We start from the raw sequence: 21,340 nt of genomic DNA, 5'->3' as shown, positions 1-21,340 counted from the left end.
AATTCATGAGAATATATTGAGCAGTTTGTGTTCCATTTCACCTACTTCACTCCTGTACATCTGGTTGGCATCACCAGGGCATCACCTTGGACCTGTTCCCTGGCATCAGGCTACCCAAGCCTGACTACCACATCCTACTGGAGGCCATCAAGGAGAACAGTGAGAAGATGAACCTGCAGGTGACCGACTTCTTCGCTGAGAAGATCCTGCAGGTCTTTGAGATGATGATCGTGCGTCACGGCTTCATGCTTGTGGGGGAGCCGTTCGGAGGCAAGACCAGCACGTACCGGGTGCTGGCGGCCGCGTTGCACGATGTCTGTGAGAAGGTAAAGGCACTCAGAGCTCCACTGCAGGCTAAAAGCCAATTGATACTTTATGACAAGCCTGAACTGAAAAGGTGCTGCTCTTTCAAAACAAACATATACACCCAGAAGTGTCCAGAAATAAAAGGTGGCCTTCTGTTCTTCTGGGTTTTTATCCGACTCACAGGCCTGCTGATACATACAGCAAAGAGAACAAATTGTAGTACCACAGTTGTTATGGAGAACGCTGTGTGCATTCATATATATTAAAAAAATACATATGAAAAAAATAGTTTATGATAGCTATGGAAGCTCTCGCCCACATTTGTGAAATGACCCTCCTGTTTTAATTTGGCTCTGTTTTTTATATCTGATGCCCCAAAGCCTTATAAAGACCTTATAAAAAATTTGAAAGAGTAATTTTTGTTATAACAGAACTTCGATATTTTTTAAGTGTAAAGAGCACACCTGGTAGGAGTCTGGAGTGTTGCCCACAGTAGTGTGTTCATCTGGTACTTCTGTGGAGGCTGAAGCAGCAAGGAGCAGGTGGAACAGGTTGGAGCGTTTGCTTCCAGAGGCTGCTTTAGACTGGAACAGTGCACATTTTGAATGTAGCGTTTGTTCGTAAATAAACATTTAAATGGGGTTTTGGGGGCCTTTGGATAATCTGCAGTTGGCTCACACAACCTTGCAAACAACATGTGAACACACCAGATATTTTATGTGAAGTATGACTGCTTTTGAAAAGCCACTTGATGCAGATATGATCCTACTGGGATGCTGAAATGAGACTGCCAATGTGCACGACCGGCAGGCTCATCCAAAAATAAACAGAATAAAGAAGACAAAAATGTAATGGAAGGAAATGAAGCACTGAGAGCAAAGTAAAAAAAAATTGTATCGATGGAGACCCTCCAGAAATGATATTACCATTTAACGCCCAGGGCCTGATGGATGAGAACAGAGTGCAAATCACTGTGATAAACCCGAAGGCGGTCACCATGGGCCAGCTCTACGGCCAGTTCGACCCCGTCTCTCACGAGTGGTCCGATGGCATCCTGGCCATCAGCTACAGAGTCTTCGCCACATCACAGGTGTGGTATTGCAGTGCTATATAAGTGTTGTATGTTTTTAGACTGTATTCGACTATATATATTTAACACTCCTCTTTTCTGTCTATAAACCTACTAGTTTTTGGCTATCTTCTCTTGCATACCTGTCTTGCATACCTGCGCATCTCACTGATAGACATCTGCATCGGCTTGTGTCCACCAGTTTGCTTGCCTATTTATTTATTATTGATCTGTTTATTTATTTATTTATTTGCTTGCTTGCTTATTTTTATATTGGACTTTGTCTATTTCACATTAAATTCAAGTGCGAAAACCCAGCTGAAATTTGTACTTACCGTATAAATTCTTTTTGAGGCAAACTCTTGTGGATTCTACATGGATGAAACACTAGTTAAAGGAAATCAAAGCTCTCGCTTCTAAAGCAGAGTGAGCTTCTTCGCACAGGAGCTACATCTCAGGTCTGGCTGTCACCATGACAACCAGCCACCTGAATGGGTGTCATCTCTTCGGGTCGAGCTGACGTTTGCTTTGAAAGTGGAGTCAAAGACCGACTCCCACGGGAATGGAGTCTGAAGCGAGCTTCTCTCTTCCGAGCTCGTTACAGGCATGGAGGATGATGCAGGGGGAAGGGTTCCCTGCCACAATCCAACTCTCCAAACAACAGGAAAGACACAAACAGGGTTACATGTAATAGCTGTAATGGGGGCCGGCTTGTCTTATGTTTGTTAGCCAGGCATTTTTTTGCTTTGATTTGTCATCGCTGTGCTCGAGGCAACAGGAGCAGGTTCCCCGATCAGCACCATTTTGTCATAAAGTTTGGACTGAATTTCAGCTCCTTAGTTTTTTCACAGGGGATCAGCATCTAGGCTGAACCAGAGATGGAGCTGAAATGACATCATTAGAGCAGAAAAATATGGAAAAAAAAATATAGAGAAATATTCCATCTGTTTTGATGCTGTCTGTTTTGATGAACTGATTTCAGTCCAAACTTTGGATATCTTTTCTTAGAGTAGTGGACATGACAGGTCGGACTTACTCCTGCTCCATTTTTTGATTATATCACCTTTCTTTTAAGAGGTGTATTTGATATTCAGGTACACTGACAACTGTGGAAGTTTCCTGTTAAATGTGGTCTATGCTGTGTAGATAAAAAACACAAACAAAAGATTACCCACCTTGTTCTGTCTATGCAGACTCCAGACAGGAAGTGGCTGATATTCGACGGCCCAGTCGATGCGGTGTGGATTGAGAACATGAACACGGTGCTGGATGACAATAAGAAGCTGTGTCTGATGAGTGGAGAGATCATCCAGATGTCGCCGCAGATGAGCCTCATCTTCGAACCCATGGACCTGGAAGTGGCTTCACCTGCCACGGTGAGGATTGTGGGAAATGTAGTCTTATAGTTCTAGTGCAATGGGACATGCCTTGAGTGAAGCCTGTGGATCATGCTTCTTCTCTGAGAATCTGAAGAGCAGACAATCAGTTTTTCGCCACTTAAAAAATATCACACTGAAGGAGTTTTAGTAGTCGTGAACAACTCGAGTTATTTTGTAGTTCCTGTAATTCACATTTGGAACCGAAACACTTGTCACATCTAGTTAATTGCGTAAAAATAAATATAATAGAGTATGATAAACATGCATCGTTGTGTTGCAGATGATGATTAATCCAACAGTCATCTGTAAAAATCACACGTCACTCACAATTTGTTACTTGGTGTCTGGGAGTAATGCTTCCAAACAGGATTATGCTGGTATGTGGTGTGCAGGAGGCTCTTCCAGAGAACCTGTCAGAAGGCGGCTTTGAGATGCTGCTGTACCAATCCTGCTTCTGCTATAGACCTGCCACGGTCCCTCGCCCACACCGCGTTCTCTCCCACTCCCCCTGTGTGCGGATGGGGATGGGGTAATGACATGTTGCCATCAGCTCCATGCGTACCGGAACACGCGAACTACACCCCCCACCCCCCCACCCCCTGGGCTTACTGAGCCGCCCGCGTCGTTATCTAAGACGGCTCCCGTGTCTCCGGGGATCTTGCCAAATGCCTAACGTCTCCCTTTGTGATGCTTGAATCTGAAGAAGAAACCCTTAGGGCGACACGCCTGAGTTTAATCAGCACGTCAAGAGTGGGTTATAAGCCTGATTCAAAAGAACAGGGTGATAAAGATGTAGATTTAGGTAGCACGATAGTGGTAGCTATAGTCTGTGTGCATGCGTGTGAATGTGTGCTGATGTGTATGTGTTTGTAAGTGTTTGTGACTGGTTGTCTATGTATACAGTGACTGCCACAAGATCAGATTAGATCAGGTATTGATTGAAAGCAGAATGTTGCTGCCTTCTCTGAGCACAAATGCAGAGAAAGCAAGCTGGCAGAGATCACATCTAGGTGGAATTGTGTCTGTTGTGATGCAAAGTAAAAAGGATTTGGCTGCAACACAGAGACATTGTCTTTTTCTCTCACTTTTCTCATCTCTTGTTATCTGTCTGGCTCTGTCTCATATCTGCCTCATTTCGTTGCCGCACTCTCTCTCTCTCTCTCTCTCTCTCGCATTCTTTCTCTCCTTCTTCCTCTCTCTCTCTCTTGCCTACGGGTCTCCTGATTGTTTCCCTTGCTTTCTCTCCAAGTTTCCTGGCCTCACTCTGCATTGTTTTCATTTTTTAAGAGGACTAGAACTAGAAACTGGAGTAAAGTTCAGTCACAGTTGGGCCAACATATGAGCATGCCGGCTGCTACAGTTGGGCTAACACGCAAGCGTGCTGGCTACAGTTGGGCTAACACACAAGCCTGCTGGCTACAGTTGGGCTAACACGCAAGCGTGCTGGGTACAGTCGGGCTACAGTTTGGCTAACACACAAGTATGCTGGCTACAGTTGTGCCAGATAAGTCTCCTTGCCTCACTTCTGCGTTCCCCTTGCAGCTGTTTGAATTCATCCTCTCTACATCTGCCTTTCATTTCAGCAATATAAGCCCTATCAGTTATTCATCACATACTACCTGAGCTCCATAAAAAGCATTACAATAATAAAAAAAATCTATAAAGAAATAATGACCACAAAAGGCCAAAAATATGGCCTTTTTCAAAGTATGCAAGCTCCCTGCCTAGGCTCCATAGATTTCCATTGCTGGAGGTTAAGTGTTCTCTGTACAGTTGTAAATGTAACTTTGGGCTCACAGCAGTTTGCCTTCATTTAAAAGCAAATGAAATGTAACTGCTTGACCCTTTTTTCTGCTGAAAATCATTTTTGAAAAGATGGATAAAAAATATACAGTATTTTTGCATTTTTCAAAAGTCTTTCAGTGAAGAACACAGAGAGCACACTACTTGCAGCAGTGGACTGATAGCAGCAAAAACACCGATATGACAGAAGACTCCTTTCTGCATAAAGAAAGCTTGGTTCCATATAGAAGCTGCTTGTCCTGCTCCTCTGTGAGAGATGGTTTGTCTGCTGCTGCATTCAGGTGTCTCGCTGTGGTATGATCTACATGGAGCCACACATGCTGGGCTGGAGGTCACTGCTTCTCTCCTGGCTCAACACTCTCCCCTCCGCACTGAGCGGCATGCACAAAGACCTCATCACGGGCCTCTTCGACCGCATGGTCCCCGCCTGCCTGCAGCTCATCCGCAAAGGAACCAAGGTACTCTCGGCCATCGCTGTATGGCTGTTCATTACCGATGACCACCGCAGAGAGAGGCTTTCCGTTCTAGATGACCTTTGAAGTTCACTGGAGAGAAAGCCTTTTACAGTTCATTACCAATGACCTCTGAAGGTCACTGCAAGGAAAGTTTTATTTGGATTCTTCAGGTTTCTCAGCCTAAATATTTGACCTCTTTCATTGTGGTGGGAAGCATCTATAAAAAAATGCACAGGATATTGGATTTTTAGGATATGGGTCATTATTTGAAGCGATTCATAATTCACAAGTTTTATAGTAAAATAATATATTTTGAATGTTTTTTTTTAAATATATGAATATGTATTCAAATACATTATATTTAAATGTATTTATGAAAATAATGAAAAACTACATATACCTATATAATTGGTCTTATCAGCTCTGTCATTTATTTGGTATTTGCAATATTCACACTCACGCGCGCACACACACACACACACACACCCACACCCATATATATATATATATATATATATATATATATATATATATAGAGAGAGAGAGAGAGAGAGAGAGAGAGAGAGAGAGAGAGAGAGAGAGAGAGAGAGAGAGAGAGAGAGAGAGTTTGTGTTAAATGTGTTTTGAGTACATATTTTGAGAATATAATTTTCATACATATATTTTGAGCACAGCCCTGTAGATGAGTGAAGTACCAGAAACAGGCCACTGTGCTTTTAAAGCTGGATATAGCATCCTTTTTCAGAACGCTGTCTGACAGTTCATAAGTTGCAAATTTCCCATGCATGCCTCGATAAGATTCCTGTTTACCCACTCAAGGCTTCTTCAGCCTCTTGGGGATTAAGTTGGTAGTTAGCAGAACTTCTGATGTCAAACTGGGGCTGCACAGACGCTCGTCAGGCTGCAGCTCGTCTGCAAATAAGTCAAATAAGTATGGAGGATTTTTAAGTGTGTGAGACAATCTGTCTGCTCTGTTGCACTCAAATAATAGCAATAAAACTCCACCTCCCAGTGCAATTTAATGAATAAAACACAGACAGTACATTAAAGAAACAGATTAGTATTAACAAGGCTTCATAAGTAGACTAATAGAGCCAGAAAAGGAAAGGAAATGACTAGATATTCTGTGGTCTATCTGCTCAGCACAGCCTGTGCGTATGGTTTGCTCTGGTAATCACAAAGTAGTGCAATTATTGGTGCACACTTACATGTGTTCCAGTCAAAGCTGCATAAAAGCTAATTATTCTTTAAAAAAAAAAATTTTTTTTTTGCAAATTGCGTTGTATGCATTTGCATTTCAGCTAATTAAGGTGGAACTCTGAATAAGCTAATGTAATATCTGAATAAAAGTTGTGCTTTACTGTTCCTTTTCCCCTGTATGGTATATGTGAGATACTGTAGTCACTGTTACTAATTGTGTATTTTATCCTGTTTTTGTGTGACTACCGTATAGTTTGATGTTTATATTTAGATATTATTGTGATACTGTTTATCGTCCTATAGATTAGCTAGTGAATATAATATTAGTTATTGAACTGATCAACTCTAAAATGCTGATATCAATAGTAAATTAAGCTAATGAGCACCTGTTAGCTTAATGCTAACTGGTCTCATTGTTTATTTGGTATTTGCAATATTCACACTTTTTGTGAAGCTAGGCTCAGGGTTAAGGCAAGTGAAATGATCAAACCATTTACTCTTCCACTTTTTTTTTTTTTTTTTTTTTTTTTTTTTTTTTTTTTTTTTTTTTTTTTACGACAAATGGAAGGAGTTGTCTCCGACATCGGACACAAATCTGGTGCGTTCCCTGATGAACCTGATGGACTGCATGATGGATGAGTTCCAGGAGGAGAGCCAGATGAAAGGCATGAGCCAGAGAGACGTGTGTTCCTGGCTGGAGGTGAGAGAGCATGCGCTCGCTGCACGCCGACACACCTGCAACCAGACCCTAGAGGACACATGCTGGAGGTGTTGTTTATGCAAAGGAATGTGCTCCTGGTTTCGATGAAGTAAATTAAAATCCCTTGATGCAAGGGTGCGGTGAAATGAAATGGGAAGAAACGTCACTCTTGCGCACAAGAAGATTTGAGGATATCAAGCTGGAATGTAACAGTCATGGCGAGTCCTCTCCAGGCGAGTCCTCTCCAGGGAATAACATTATCACTGAAGTGGATCAGTTAGTTTTCAGAGGCTTGTAGTGATGCGCTTGACACCGGCACACAGTGCAAAACCTCACACGTGTTTACTAAAGACAGCTTCAGTACTGCTCATTGTGAGGGAAGGTGCTTGACCTCACCTTTCTTTAGTCTGTAAAGTAGATTCTTGTTGTCCTCTGCTTACATGCTTTCTCCTACAAGTCCAGGGAGTGAGAAGAGATAAACCCGTTTTGTTCCTGGAATCCTTTACTCACTGTCTCCCATGCCGTCTTTTGTTATCTGCTGATTTCCACCCAGCCAGCCCCTGCCGCGCCTGTTCACGTGCTGCAGGTGTGAGTTATCATCTTGGCTGCGGGGGCCCTGTTTTCCCTCTCCTTTGTTTTGTTGACGTTCCAGCTTTGTTAGCTGTACAAGAGGAGCTGTGGATTTCTGCACCTCTTCCGTGCTGTCATTCTGTGTGTGCTGAGACGCTGCCCCTCCACTGTTTCCAAAGTTTAACTGATCAGCCAGACATGATACACAAATAAATTACGGTCTGTTTCCCTGCAGTAACAGGAACAGTAACAATGACCATAACAGTTTAACGCATGGATATGTGTTGGGGTTTTTTTTTCTCTCTTTTTTTTTTCCATTTCTCTTTAAATTGGATCAGGATGTGGCAGCTTATTACCTTACCCTGGGAAATGTAGTCAGAGCATACCACTCTAAAATGCCACTCTACAAGACTACTAATCCTTGTTGACATTTAAAGACATGGGCTGGCTCTGGCATATCTTACAGATCTCTTGAAGGATTGTCACTTTTCCTGAAAACTAAGGGAGGCTTACCGGTGATTGCTTAAATCATCTGTAACTCAGATCATTTTCTAATATAGCTTCCAAGCTCCAGAATAGCGTTTCAGTAAATACTCCAAATACACCTCTGTAGGTATTTTTTTTACAAATACAAGCTCCAATAGGTATTTTAACATTTTAACACACTTGTTTAGGCTGACCTACCCTTAATTTACTGTGTCTTAAATGTACTTTACCATGTACTATTTGTTACATATACATATATATAATTAATTGTACAGATTATACATATTTATTATTATTATTATTATTATTATTATTATTATTATTAGTAGTAGTAGTAGTAGTAGTAGTAGTAGTAGTAGTAGTAGTAGTAGTAGTATTACCATGTTCTTAAAAACACAAATCTTTGGAAATAAAAGCATTAATATAGGATTTATTATATTGGGGAAAAGAAGGTTTAGGGGGTAAACAGCCTGATTAGCACTCTTAGATACTTGATATAGTATAGCACGGGTAGTTTGTAAACTGGGCTGCCCAAGAAGGATGGGTTCTGGGTTGAGTCTTGGTCCTCTCAAGCTTTCTTCCTTAATTCTACCCAGAGAGTTTTTCCTTGCCACCTTCACCACTGGCTTGCTCAATAGGGATCTTGACCGAAACATTTGTAGAGCTGCTCTGTGACAATGCATGTTGTAAAAAGTGCTATATAAATACATTTGACTTTAAAGCCCAATGTGATGAGCACTCTGAGATGCTTGATAAATGAGGGCCAGTGTGATGAGCACTGAGCCTCTTGGACAGGGCCAGTGTGATGAGTACTGTGAGATACTTGGAAAGCCCCAGTGTGATAAGTACTGTGAGATACTTGGACAGGGCCAGTGTGAGTACTGAGCCTCTTCGACAGGGCCAGTGTGATGAGTACTGTGAGATACTTGGACAGGGCCAGTGTGAGTACTGAGCCTCTTCGACAGGGCCAGTGTGATGAGTACTGTGAGATACTTGGACAGGGCCAGTGTGATGAGTACTGTGAGATACTTGGACAGGACCAGTGTGATGAGTACTGTGAGATACTTGGACAGGGCCAGTGTGATGAGCACTGAGCCTCTTGGACAGGGCCACTGTGATGAGTACTGTGAGATACTTGGAAAGCCCCAGTGTGATAAGGACTGTGAGATACTTGGACAGGGCCAGTGTGAGCACTGGGCCTCTTGGACAGGGCCAGTGTGATGAGCACTGAGCCACTTGGACAGGGCCAGTGTGATGAGTACTGTGAGATACTTGCATAGGGCCAGTGTGATGAGTACTATGAGATAATTTATACCACATCATTGTCCCTGTGTTAGTGCTGACCACATTTAGAAAGTTGTTTTTTTGTTCCTACAGTTCAATACTGTCCTCTATTTCTGTTCTAACGATGTGATTATCCACATCCGCTCCTGACAGACATCATCATAAAACAGTTCATAAAACAGCATGGAAACTCAACATCTAGTGGCATTGATTAATCTATGCTGGATTAATGCCAGATTGAGTCACAGTCCTTGTAGCTTGCTGCTGGTTCATATATTGCTTCATATGTCACCAAAGCAAAGAACACAGTGGTGGAGGTAAGGTCAGTGGTAGAGGTAAGGTCAGTGGTGGAGGTAAGGTCAGAGGTAGAGGTAAGGTCAGTGGTGGAGGTAAGGTCAGTGGTGGAGGTAAGGTCAGAGGTAGAGGTAAGGTTAGTGGTGGAGGTAAGGTCAGTGGTGGAGGTAATGTCAGAGGGCCTAAGAAATAATGTTTAGCATAAATGTATTTTTAGTTGTCCTGTACTGTATTGTTCAAAAGGAAAATCCAGCTTTCATTCCTTGAATGCAGCCAAAATTGCACTGACTAGCTTGAAACTGAGATATTACAGAGGGAAATGAAAATGTTAATTCCATATTAATTCCATTTGTCTACACTAATCCTTATATCTACTGCTGAATCTTTATAATAATGCTTGACATTTGTTAAAATCAAGTGTGCTGTGGCCCACGAGGACCAGAACATCAGATCCCTGTTTTTGGGAAGCCTTATGTTGCCTAGGTACACCCTTACCATACTTCTAAACCTGCCTGTCTTCTGCCTGCCCTCACGTCCTCCGTACCTTCCTCTCTCCCTCCATTCCTCCCACCCTACCTCTTTCTGTCTCTCTGTTCCAGGGTATTTTCATCTTCTCTCTGGTGTGGTCGGTGGGCGCCAGCTGCTCAGAACCCGGCCGGGGGAAGTTTGACAGCCTGGTGAGGGAGATGCTAACAGGCGCACTAACCGAGGAGACACGGACACGCCACGGTATCCTGGAGCACGTGGAACCCCCTACCAAGCAGCTAAGCGTGCCCTTACCCACAGAGGGCACGCTCTATGAGTACCACTTTGTCAAAGAGGTCAGCAGCATGGGTGGGAGAGGGCATGGGGTCGGCACGTGTGTTGCGGGAGGGCACGGAGGCTGCATATGCGCTGAGAGTGAGCCAAAGCCCAGTTAAGCGTTTTTCACCTGCCTAAACAGCATTCTTGGGCTTAAAATGTCTGCTTATGCCTTTTAAAAATAATTTTGAAATTCTTTAGCAATCTCCAAATGCTATTTTTTGCTTGTTTTGGAGTTAGAAGAACATGATTCACTACTGGTCTGCATGTAGTGCTATTTTCAGTCGATGCCTTTTTAAAATTGTTGAATTCTGCCATTTATAATTGCACACAGTACAGCTTTGCTTTAGCATGGAGAGGCTCTCTGCTCCTCAGCAGTTTTTTACTAGGCTTACACACAGTCCAGCAGAGTGTTTGTTTGAGCCTTGGTAAAGCCCTATAAATCTAAATATAACCCTATAAATGTTCTTTTTTTAAGATGGTAAACTCTGAGGTATGAGACACGAGAAACTGATTATCTGTATTTCACATTCTGCTGATGCTGAATGAGGTGATTTGTCTCATTATTAGTTATGTCTCATAATCTTTAATTCTCTGTAATATGACTTCATGCGTAACTTGCCTTAATGTGTCAATTTCATGGCTCATTACATGCTGAAAATCGCTGTTTCTGGAGAGTCTTATCAGTTGTGTCTAAGCCACTCTGCTCATGCTCAGTATACCTCAGCTCCAAAAATAGTCAAAAACCTTCCCTCATTTGTTTATATATATTTAGCACAGTGTAACTGAACTGAAATGACATTAGCTTCGTAGGCCTAAGACGGATGAAATTGATTCTTCTCCTTACATGTCATGTAGCGATGTTTGGAGACACAGAGCAGTCAGAGTAAATAACTCATAAGTAACTAACTCACCCCTCACAGAGCAGACCACCCTCTCGTTTTTATCGGCGTGTGCCTCAGGGTCCAGGAAGGTGGGCGCTGTGGACCGACGAGCTGTTGCAGGCTCCACCCATCCCCAGGGACGCACAGTTCAACGAGATCATCGTGCCAACGGAAGACACCGTACGCTACACAGCACTGATGGAGCTACTGGTCACGCACCAGAAGCCTACTATCTTCGTGGGGCCTACGGGAACTGGCAAGAGTGTGTACATCATTGTGAGTGTCTGACCTGTGACTGCCAGGCTGCTGGGTCCCCGTCTGGCTGGTGTTCCCCTGGCTGGCACCCTTCTTTTTGCCTGCATCTGTCTCGTCCATGCCAGTGCTGAGGGGCTACGGGGGTTACTATTTCCTACTGAACTCACACACCTTCATTAGCTGAGTCAGACAACAGGGAAGGAACCAAATAGTGAAGGATCTCTCCGGGGGTTGATCTGAAGAAGCCACACTCAGTGTTAGCGTCATTAAAGCTAGTAGCAGAACAGAACAAGGAAGGTCGCAGTGGGAATTACTTTGGAACAAGAAGCCTCCCAGTTGATTGCAGACTGCTTTCACCACAAAGGTAGTTTCATGGGGCTTTATTTCACAATGAGGTTTAAGCTTCCCTTCAGCCTGTGAGGAATGGCAGTAGACAGGTAGAAATAAAGCATTTCTCCAGAAACCTGCTGCTCATGGGAGACTCCTGGTTTAGTGAACATGGGGTGGGTGCTGCAGCTACACATTTAGCAAAAAGGGTACTTCTTACCCCCCCATGTCCTTGTCATCATGCGCACACACACACACACACACACACACACATATCCCTGTCATCATGCCCAGTTGAGCATGGCAGTGAGGAAAGCCACAGGAGTGTTAGTGTGTGTGCCCAGTGCGGGTGTGTCACCAGCAGTGATAAACGAGGCAGCAGTCCGAGACCGACAGCACCCTGCTGTGCCCCTCCCCCACTCCCTCCTACTTCCAACCCCTTCCTTCTATCCACATCCCTCAATCTCCATCCTTCTGTCTCCATATCGCTTCATCCCTATCCTTACATACTCTCACTCTCCCATCCTCCAATAACTCAATCTCTTCCATCCCTACATCTTTCCATCCCAACCCCACGTCCTTTCCTATATACGTTCCTTCCCTCCAACTTTCTATCTCTCCATACGAGTGATCAGTGGAGGAGAGGAAAACAGCCTGTGCTCCTATTTTTGGTGGAGCATGGGGAGTGGCTCAGGCAGCTGGAGATCTATCACCATAACAGCCTCATCCATTACCCACCTCGTTACGCTCATATTTTACACACCCACACACACACACACACACACACACACACACACACACACACACACACACACACACTCATACAAACACACAAACACACACACACACACAGTCTGCCATGGTACGAGCTCCCCTTGTGCTAGTCTTCTGTTCATGATAGATTAACGGTTACAAGAGCCAGACCACCTTGGATGCAGTCAGAGGAGAAGCACATTCACAGGTAGTTTCTCTTTGGAGAATGAAAGTGGATGGAGTTGTGAATGAGTGTTCCATGGCGCGGTTAAGAGGGGGTGATCCATCCTCATTTCAGAGGGACAGGCGATGATGCATAAAGTTGTAATGCTTTTTACAGCAATTTTGCAGCAGTCACATTTAAAGAAACATCATTTTGAATGTGCAGATGCAAAACATCAGTCACCTATGTACCTGTCTCACGCTTTCTGTGTCTTTCCGGATCACATTTTTTGTCCGCGCATACACGGAGCCAAGGTTTTATCACTAAAATGTTTCAAGTGTCCCATGTGCATTCATCTAAAAGGATTTGAAAAGCTTAGGGAGAAAACCCCTCTCAGGCTGTGCGCTGTGTGGCAGGTGTGGATGACTTCAATGCCCTCATTGAGAGTGCGAATGAAAAATCATGTCATTTGTCAGATGAGGGTGCTTGGTGCTTTCAGAAACCTTCAAGTGATTAAAGAGACACTATACATTGCATGGTTAACTTGTTACAACCTGTTTCAGGCACCCGAAAATGCAGAATATGGTGTTTTTAAAGGACTCTCTTAGAGAAAAAGTAATAGAGTATGTAAATTTGTACTTTTTGGGAAATGCCCATCGGACACTTAAAAAGTGTAGTGTCTGAAAGTGAAAGTCTGTAGCTCTTATTACTGATTTTTCTCTAAGGGTGTCATTTGAAAACCACTCCAAATGCAGGAACTTGTACAGAAATGCCAGATGAGATAGAATCTCACCTTAACAACATCCCTGCCAGTTAAAACAGCATTGGGCCCTTGTTAAAGTGTTTCCAAAGAATGAGTGACTTGAACCCAGTTCGTCCAATCTCTTTTCCTCCCTGCAGGACTTCTTGTTGAAACATCTGAACAAGGACGTGTACCACCCTCTGTTAATCAACTTCTCAGCCCAGACCACAGCTGTCCAGACCCAGAACATCATCATGTCCAAGCTGGATAAGAGACGGAAAGGAGTGTTTGGCCCGCCTCTGAGAAAGAGAATGGTGTGCCATTATGTTCTACTATAATACGCTCTAATTATAAACTACTGGATTAGATGTTGATTCTTTTAGTTTTTTTAAATACTTCAAACTTCTGAACTTCTAAGATGTATGATTTTTTTTTGCAGATTTCATGCCAGCTTTTAGTTCTAATTTGTGCCACCTTTGTGGAAGGAGCAGACAGTGGTTTCTCTTTTCTAATGATCCTATCTTGTGTTTATTTCCACACTAACAATGGGACACAGTAACAACTGTTTCTCAGCTTATTGCCATGTACCTGTTTGCTTTACTCCATTAGCCTGTTCATGCAGCTCTCATTTACAGATGCCAGAATTACCCTGTGCATGCCACTGCCAATCACAGTGCACTGGCACTTTTAAGTGGTGGAGACTAAAGAATGTTGGATTTGAGTGTAGCTGCTTGGTGGACATGAAGATGTGGACATTTCCCATCTAGGTGGTGTTTGTGGACGATGTGAACATGCCGGCGAGGGAGACATATGGCGCACAGCCACCAGTAGAGCTGCTGCGTCAGTGGCTGGACCACTGGAACTGGTACGACACCAAGGACTGCTCAGTCATTAACCTGGTGGACGTTCAGATCATGTGTGCCATGGGGCCTCCTGGTCAGTCTCTCTTTCTCTCTCTCTCTCATTCTCGCTCTCTCTCTGTACACCAATATGGCAGCCACCTTCTATGGTGCTATATTTAAAAAACTGCTCATTTTATCCTCTCATGTGGTCATGTGCAGGAGGGGGGCGGAACCCAGTCACACCTCGATTCCTCCGTCACTTTAACATGGTGACAATCAACGAGTTTGATGAAAAGACCATGTACACCATTTTCTCTAGGATTCTGACCTGGCACCTGATCATACGGTGTGTAGTATACAAGGACAACCTGACTGTCACCTTCAATAAATGTGAGGTTTGCTAGTGATCCCAGAACCACTTTAAAAGCACTAGGTTAATGGAGTATTTGGTCAATAAGTCATCAGCAATTGCCACTGGAAATAATGAAGAAAAGCAAGTAAATGGTACAAGTGTAAGTGAGGTCATGATAATTGGTCCTCACTAGCTTTCGTTCTTTAATTGCCTTGTACGGATAGTGTTGTGAAGTGCTCCATTAATGCTGACATTTAAGGTAAATTAGCAGAAGCCTTTGCTCTTGTTTCCAGACTCCCCTTCCCTAAACACTTTGCCAGCCTCAGCTCCCAGATAGTTGCTGCTACCATGGCAGTGTATCAGGAGGCCACTAAGAACCTGCTGCCCACTCCCGCCAAGTCCCACTACCTCTTCAACCTGCGAGATTTCTCCCGGGTCATCCAGGGCGTTTGCTTATCTCGCCCAGAGACAGCAGATGACCCTAAAGCTATCAAACGCTTATGGGTACATGAGGTAATGTTCTTGGTAAATCATGACATATAAGATTCTCTTCCCCAGGCTACTATGGGGCTGTTGTAAACAAAATACAGGCCATGAGCAAATACACTGAGATCTGTGATAGTCGTTTTAGTGAACAAAGATCTTACAGTACTTGTGTTGCCTCAGGTGCAGAGAGTTTACTATGACCGATTGGTCCACCCATCTGACCGCACTTGGATGGTGGACTTCCTGCAGGAGGTCTGCCAGTCCCACCTTAAGGAGGACTTCCATCAGCTTTTCCAGCATCTGGACTTTGATTCAGATGGCCGCGTGAATGAAGACGACCTGCGCAGCCTCATGTTCTGTGACTTCCATGACCCCAAGGGCGTAGACCACAACTACCGGGAGGTGAGCGACCTGGACCAGCTTCGGCAGGTGGTGGAGTCCCACCTGGAGGAGTACAACAATGTCAGCAAGGCGCCCATGAACCTTGTGCTGTTCCGCTTTGCTATCGAGCACGTCTGCAGGGTCTCCCGCGTGCTTAAGCAGCCCCGGGGTCACGCATTGTTGGTTGGCGTTGGTGGGAGCGGTCGGCAGTCCCTCACCTGCCTAGCCGCTCACATGGCCGAAGCAGAGCTCTTCCAGGTGGAGATCTCCAAAAGCTATGGACTGACGGAGTGGCGCGATGACCTGAAGCTCATCCTGCGGAAGTCCACGACCGGCGACACGCATGCTGTCTTCCTCTTCACCGACACCCAGATCAAGATGGAATCTTTCCTGGAAGACGTCAGCAACCTGCTGAACTTGGGCGAGGTTCCCAACCTCTTCGCTGTGGACGAGAAGCAGGAGATCTGCGAGCGCATGCGGGTGCTGGACCGGCAGCGAGAGCGGGAGCAGCAGACGGACGGCAGCCCACTGGCTCTCTTCAACATGTTCCTGGAGCGCTGCCGCAGCCAGCTGCACGTGGTGTTGGCCATGAGTCCCATTGGAGATACCTTCAGAGGCCGCCTAAGGCGCTTCCCTGCCCTCATCAACTGCTGCACTATAGACTGGTTCCAGGTCAGGACTCTGTCTGATACACATGCATATACAGCAGGCTTTCTCTAAGGGGCTGCATTTATTCCAGCATTGCACCTGGTCCGATTTCACTAAACAAAGCTAATATATGGATTTTGGTTTGGAACAAATACAACAAGGGTTTGTGGTTCAGTTCCCTTTGTCCAGACCAAAGCATAAAATGATACATTGTTGGTTTTTAGCCCTGGTGCATTTAGCATTCACATTAACACATTATCAAACAATAAGGTGTGGGCAGAAGTCATATGATGATGGTCACATACTGACTGAACAGCTTATGATGTATATTTTCTGACATTAACTACAATAATGTCAACTGAGCTAGTAACTTGCTGTGTGCTGGGCTAAATGTATTTGTCGAGCAATCGTACCAGGGAACTGAACCAAAGGTACCAAGTCTGAATACACCCTAAGGCACAGTGGGCTTCTCTGTAATTAGTTTATGATATGATTATGATTAATATGATATTATGATGCAAACAGTCTGAACACCTTTTGATTTTAGATCACAAAATGTCACTGTCTCATGTCTTTACTGTTAAACGAGGAAATCTGACCCCATGCTTCACGGCTCCCGTTGTGTTGTTGGCCCTTAAGAGCTGGCCCACAGACGCGCTCCAGGCTGTGGCTTCACGCTTCTTGGAGGACATTGAGATGAAAGATGTCACTCGTTCTGGCTGCATCGACATGTGTCAGAGCTTCCACACCTCCACCATCGAGTTGTCGGAGCGCTTCCTCACCGAGCTGCAGCGCCACAACTACGTCACCCCCACCTCCTACCTGGAGCTCATCTCCACCTTCAAAGTTCTACTGCAGCGCAAACGAGCGTAAGGGTTCTTGGTACCACTGGTTACGTCTTCTGGGGCTGCTCAGTGACCGTATCATCTCCTCAATGATGATGTCATGTTTCTTTGTTAGTGAGGTGATGAAGCTGAAGCGGAGGTACGAGGTCGGTCTGGAGAAGCTGGAGTCAGCCTCCGCCCAGGTGGCCACTATGCAGGTGGAGCTGGAGGCTCTGCAGCCTCAGCTCCGCGTGGCCAGCAAAGAGGTGGAAGAGATGATGGTGGTGATTGAGCGTGAGTCCGTGGAGGTGGCCAAGACGGAGAAGGTTGTGCGGGTGGATGAAGCAGTGGCCAACGAGCAGGCCACGGCCGCCAAGGCCATCAAAGATGAGTGTGATGCAGACCTGGCCGTCGCTTTGCCCATCCTGCAGTCAGCTCTGGCCGCCCTTGACACACTCACACCTCAGGTGAAGAACTAAGATAAAGATTCAGATGTACAGAAATGGGAGTGGTCTTTCACCCTTACTTGGTTTATTGTATATCATTTTGCAAAGTCAGATGAAGAATGTATTATTAGTCTACTATGGTATTACAGTATAATACACACTTGTCTGATCTGTTTCATATGTGGTCCATAACAACTTTTGTTTAACATACTGTCTTTGCACTAGCATGGGTGGAAATTTGGAAAGGCAGCAGTTTTAGCAAAGATTTTGATCTCTTTGTAGGACATCACAGTGGTGAAATCTATGAAGAGTCCTCCGGCTGGAGTTAAACTAGTGATGGAGGCTATTTGCATCCTGAAAGGTATGAAACCTGACCGGGTTCCCGATCCGTCTGGCTCCGGCAAAAAGGTGGAGGACTTCTGGGGCCCGGCCAAGAAGCTCCTGGGTGACATGAAGTTCCTGCAGAGTCTGCACGAATACAACAAGGACAACATCCCACCAGCTAACATGGCCATTATACGCAACAAATACATCACCAATCCCGACTTTGTGCCGGAGAAGATCCGCACGGCTTCCACCGCTGCAGAAGGACTCTGCAAGTGGGTCTGCGCTATGGACTCCTACGACAAGTGAGTTGAGGAAAGCAAAACCAAAGAAGTGCTTTTATTTTATAAACATGTCCCTCTGAGAGAGGAACCGCCTGAGGTCACAGCTGTAGCACCAAGAACTTTGCGCATGTGTGGCCCATGAATTAAGGTCCTACTCTCTCTTACATCTACTTCCTGCTTGGTGCTTTTTGTCTGTGGACACCCCCAAGGGCCAGGTGTTAAGGTGTTGCCACCTAAAACCAGTGCCACTGGGTAGATCACCAACTGTGGTTTGAGTGAAAATTCATCAGGATTGAGGAACATTACGGAATATTTGCCATCTGTGACTCTTTTTGCTCAGTTTAATATGATGCAGTGCTATCAGTTATTCTGTTCCTCAGTACAGTAAGTCTGTAAGTACTTGTAAGTCGCTTTTGGATAAAAGTGTCAGCTAAATGTGGTAAATCTTAATGTAAATGTACAGTGAAATAGTTCTGTTAAAATAAAAGCAAGTGCAACAAAGAAAGAAAAAGAAAACTTTCAGACAAAGAATTAAAAAAAATCTAAAAAGTATTACTATGGTAACAATACCCAGCCTTTCAGCCATTCACCAGCAAAGCTGTATAAACTGCTGAAGTAAATTCTTCCTTTGAACCCATTTTCTCTCTCAGAGTTGCAAAAGTTGTGGCCCCCAAGAAAGAAAAGTTGGCCCAGGCGGAGTCGGAGCTGAAGGTGGCGATGGATGGCCTGCGGAAGAAACAGGCCGCTTTGAAAGAGGTCCAGGATAAACTCGCCAAGCTGCAGGAGACCCTGGAGGCCAACAAGAACAAGAAGGCAGACCTAGAGAACCAGGTCAGCAGGCAGCCGGTGCACACCGCTGTGGGGGAAATAAGCAAACATTCTGACACACCGCAAAAGGAGGAAAGAGAACCACTGAAATTAGCTGCGGCTTGATCCAAAGGCTTTAGCTGAGAATCCTTTGTGTTATTCAGCCTTGGTTATTGGGAGCATTGATTTAAATTTTTTATTCATGTCTTTTGACATTTGTCTTTTGAAGCTTTGGAGCTGTACAAATGTTTTTTTTAACCTTCCAGTATTGGTATGTGGTGCTCCTTTTTTTTTTATTTTTTTTATGCTGCTTAAAAAATTAAGACACAGATTCAGATGGCACATAGCAACTGTTGTCATTTCAGAAATGAACAGACTATATTTAATTGATGACAAATTCCACCCTTCGCATGATCTCCTGTCTTTGTGTGTGAGCTTTGTTTACATTCTTCCTTTCTAAAGAGTTATTTAGCATTTTTGTCTTCAGAAGACATGAAAAGCCCCCTCTGGTTTGGTCTTTTCTGTATTGTTTACTTTCCTTCAGCACATCTTGATGCTGCTTTGAAGATACAAAATTGAACCTTTTGTTCCTAACCCTCCCTCAATACATACACACACACACACAGACACGCACACACAGATGCACACACACACACACACACACACACGCACAGAGACAGTCGACTGGGTATTTGGGTAACCCAAGCACCAGCAGGGTCCTTCTGTGTTTTTCTGCTCCATTTCACTGCCTTTCATGTTGCTTCTATCCCCTTGTCTCTCTTGCTGTGTTTATTTTTGCAGGTTGTCTGTTTTCTCTGTTCAGTGTGGGAAATTGTTTATGCCATGCTCACCCAAGCATGTCAAACATGCAGGAACTCACGTGCACAGGGACAGTCTCTGAAACTTCCCCACACACATCCTTCTCATGTTTTTTTTTTTTTTCAGGGAAAACTTTCATTTTCATTCGGTTTGCTTTCTTCTTTTAAATCACATTAGCTCCATTTTCCATCTAACAGGGTCTGGAAGGACATATCAGTGTAATAGGAAGCGTTTAGCCATGCTATCTTTGCCATGCAAGTGCTTAGCCATCCTGTCTTTGCAGCCATGCTGCGAAGATAACCACCTGGTTTCCCAAATGCATCTTAGCGCTGCGATTATTTGGATTAACATGGAGTGTATTGGCAGCAATCACCCGCTCTATCGGCCATCTAATTCTGTTTGTGCTCTGGCATCTTCAGGAAAGCAGGGTAGTATTCCACTTCCTGTCTGTAAGGCTTTATGGTAATGCTTATGTTATCAATCCTTAAAAACGGAATGTTATTGGTCAATAACAGATTATATATAAAATAATTAATCAGAAAGGATGTTTGAATAAAGTATTTTACATCTATAGCACAGCATAGCATATCACCTAGAAATATATCAGTATCAGTATGATAGTATGTGTTCCCACCTGAGAGTGAACATGTCTGCTGTTATTAGCATGCTGTTCTACCTGCTATGTTACAGTACAATATAATAGTTTAGGAGGAGTGAATTTAAATGTGTTATAGCATTATGTGTAATAGTTAAACTTTTATTTTTTTTACATTGAAACATGAATTAATTTCTAAAACACCCCTGTGATGTGGGGTAGATATAAAATGGGTTTTAGTACTGTACAACCTTATTCAGTTTCATTATTGAATGAAAGTTAATTTAGAGTCTAAACACTGAATTAACCGTCTTGAATCAGCAGGGCATAGAAATGACAATAATGTAGACGTGTAGGTTTAATAAAAAAAATCTACCAATAAAGGAGGATTTGAATGAGTAGAACAGAAGGAGTGCATGCAGTAAAATTACATTACAACCTTTTTAAAAACAGCTCATTTTAAACCAAATTGCAATTCCTTTCAGATCAAATTTGATAAAGTTAAGGTCTGTATGAGTTGTGTTAGCAAATGCTAATACTGATTGTGCTACTTTGCACAGATTCGTCAAACAAGGCTGCCCCTAGTATCTTAAGTATTTTCTTCGCTGTGAAGCTTACAGTGTGTTTATGTGTAAATGAAGCAGTTTGTTTCAGGTGATGATCAGTTGGCTTGCATGCCAGCTGGTGACTGCACTGCACATTTCAACATATCACATCAAATGACACATATGAAATAACCAAACCAGATAAAACTACAGAGGGTACTAGACAATTTGCTCCCACAGTGGAACTGGAGCCCGTGATCATCTAGTGGAAGCTCTGATTGCTCCACCAGTAGGCACTTGGATTTTTTGGATATAATGTCCACATTTGTTACTAAGAGATCAAGCTTGCTAAGGTCCATTAGCTGCACACGTGCAAGAATCCTTTCTTGTTGTTTTCCCACCTTTAACATTCACATTAAAAGAGACCTATTGAATCGGCTAGTATATGGAGAGTACCACTAAATATCAGCATGTGTGATGGATCAGGCTGTCAGTGTCTAAAAAGGAATGCCAATC

At 43.9% G+C, this 21,340-nt stretch overlaps 1 protein-coding gene across 4 annotated transcripts in view; it reads left to right on the top strand.

Annotated features, from left to right (window-relative positions):
• The window catches only part of dnah7 (dynein, axonemal, heavy chain 7), an 81,232-nt gene that overhangs the window by 28,412 nt on the left and 31,480 nt on the right, over window positions 1-21,340 (top strand). For all 4 annotated transcript variants that reach the window (XR_014125232.1, XM_027010040.3, XM_081720520.1 and 1 more), the window contains exons 30-45: window positions 78-326; window positions 1,247-1,396; window positions 2,569-2,751; window positions 4,839-5,015; window positions 6,781-6,912; window positions 10,146-10,367; window positions 11,310-11,507; window positions 13,630-13,785; window positions 14,239-14,407; window positions 14,533-14,659; window positions 14,959-15,178; window positions 15,332-16,204; window positions 16,820-17,049; window positions 17,141-17,471; window positions 17,733-18,079; window positions 18,709-18,889. Coding sequence is in view for 3 of the 4 variants with exons in the window: in XM_027010040.3 (XP_026865841.3) it covers window positions 78-326; window positions 1,247-1,396; window positions 2,569-2,751; window positions 4,839-5,015; window positions 6,781-6,912; window positions 10,146-10,367; window positions 11,310-11,507; window positions 13,630-13,785; window positions 14,239-14,407; window positions 14,533-14,659; window positions 14,959-15,178; window positions 15,332-16,204; window positions 16,820-17,049; window positions 17,141-17,471; window positions 17,733-18,079; window positions 18,709-18,889 (3,945 nt within the window). In the remaining variant the exon portion in view is untranslated. The remainder of the gene's footprint in view (window positions 1-77; window positions 327-1,246; window positions 1,397-2,568; window positions 2,752-4,838; window positions 5,016-6,780; window positions 6,913-10,145; window positions 10,368-11,309; window positions 11,508-13,629; window positions 13,786-14,238; window positions 14,408-14,532; window positions 14,660-14,958; window positions 15,179-15,331; window positions 16,205-16,819; window positions 17,050-17,140; window positions 17,472-17,732; window positions 18,080-18,708; window positions 18,890-21,340) is intronic.

Source organism: Electrophorus electricus, chromosome 9 (genome assembly GCF_041902795.1).
Source record: "Electrophorus electricus isolate QZ-2024a chromosome 9, ASM4190279v1, whole genome shotgun sequence".
Classification (NCBI taxonomy): Eukaryota; Metazoa; Chordata; class Actinopteri; order Gymnotiformes; family Gymnotidae; genus Electrophorus; species Electrophorus electricus.
Note: the sequence above shows the minus strand (reverse complement) of the source record. Positions and strands in the feature narration are given on the sequence as shown.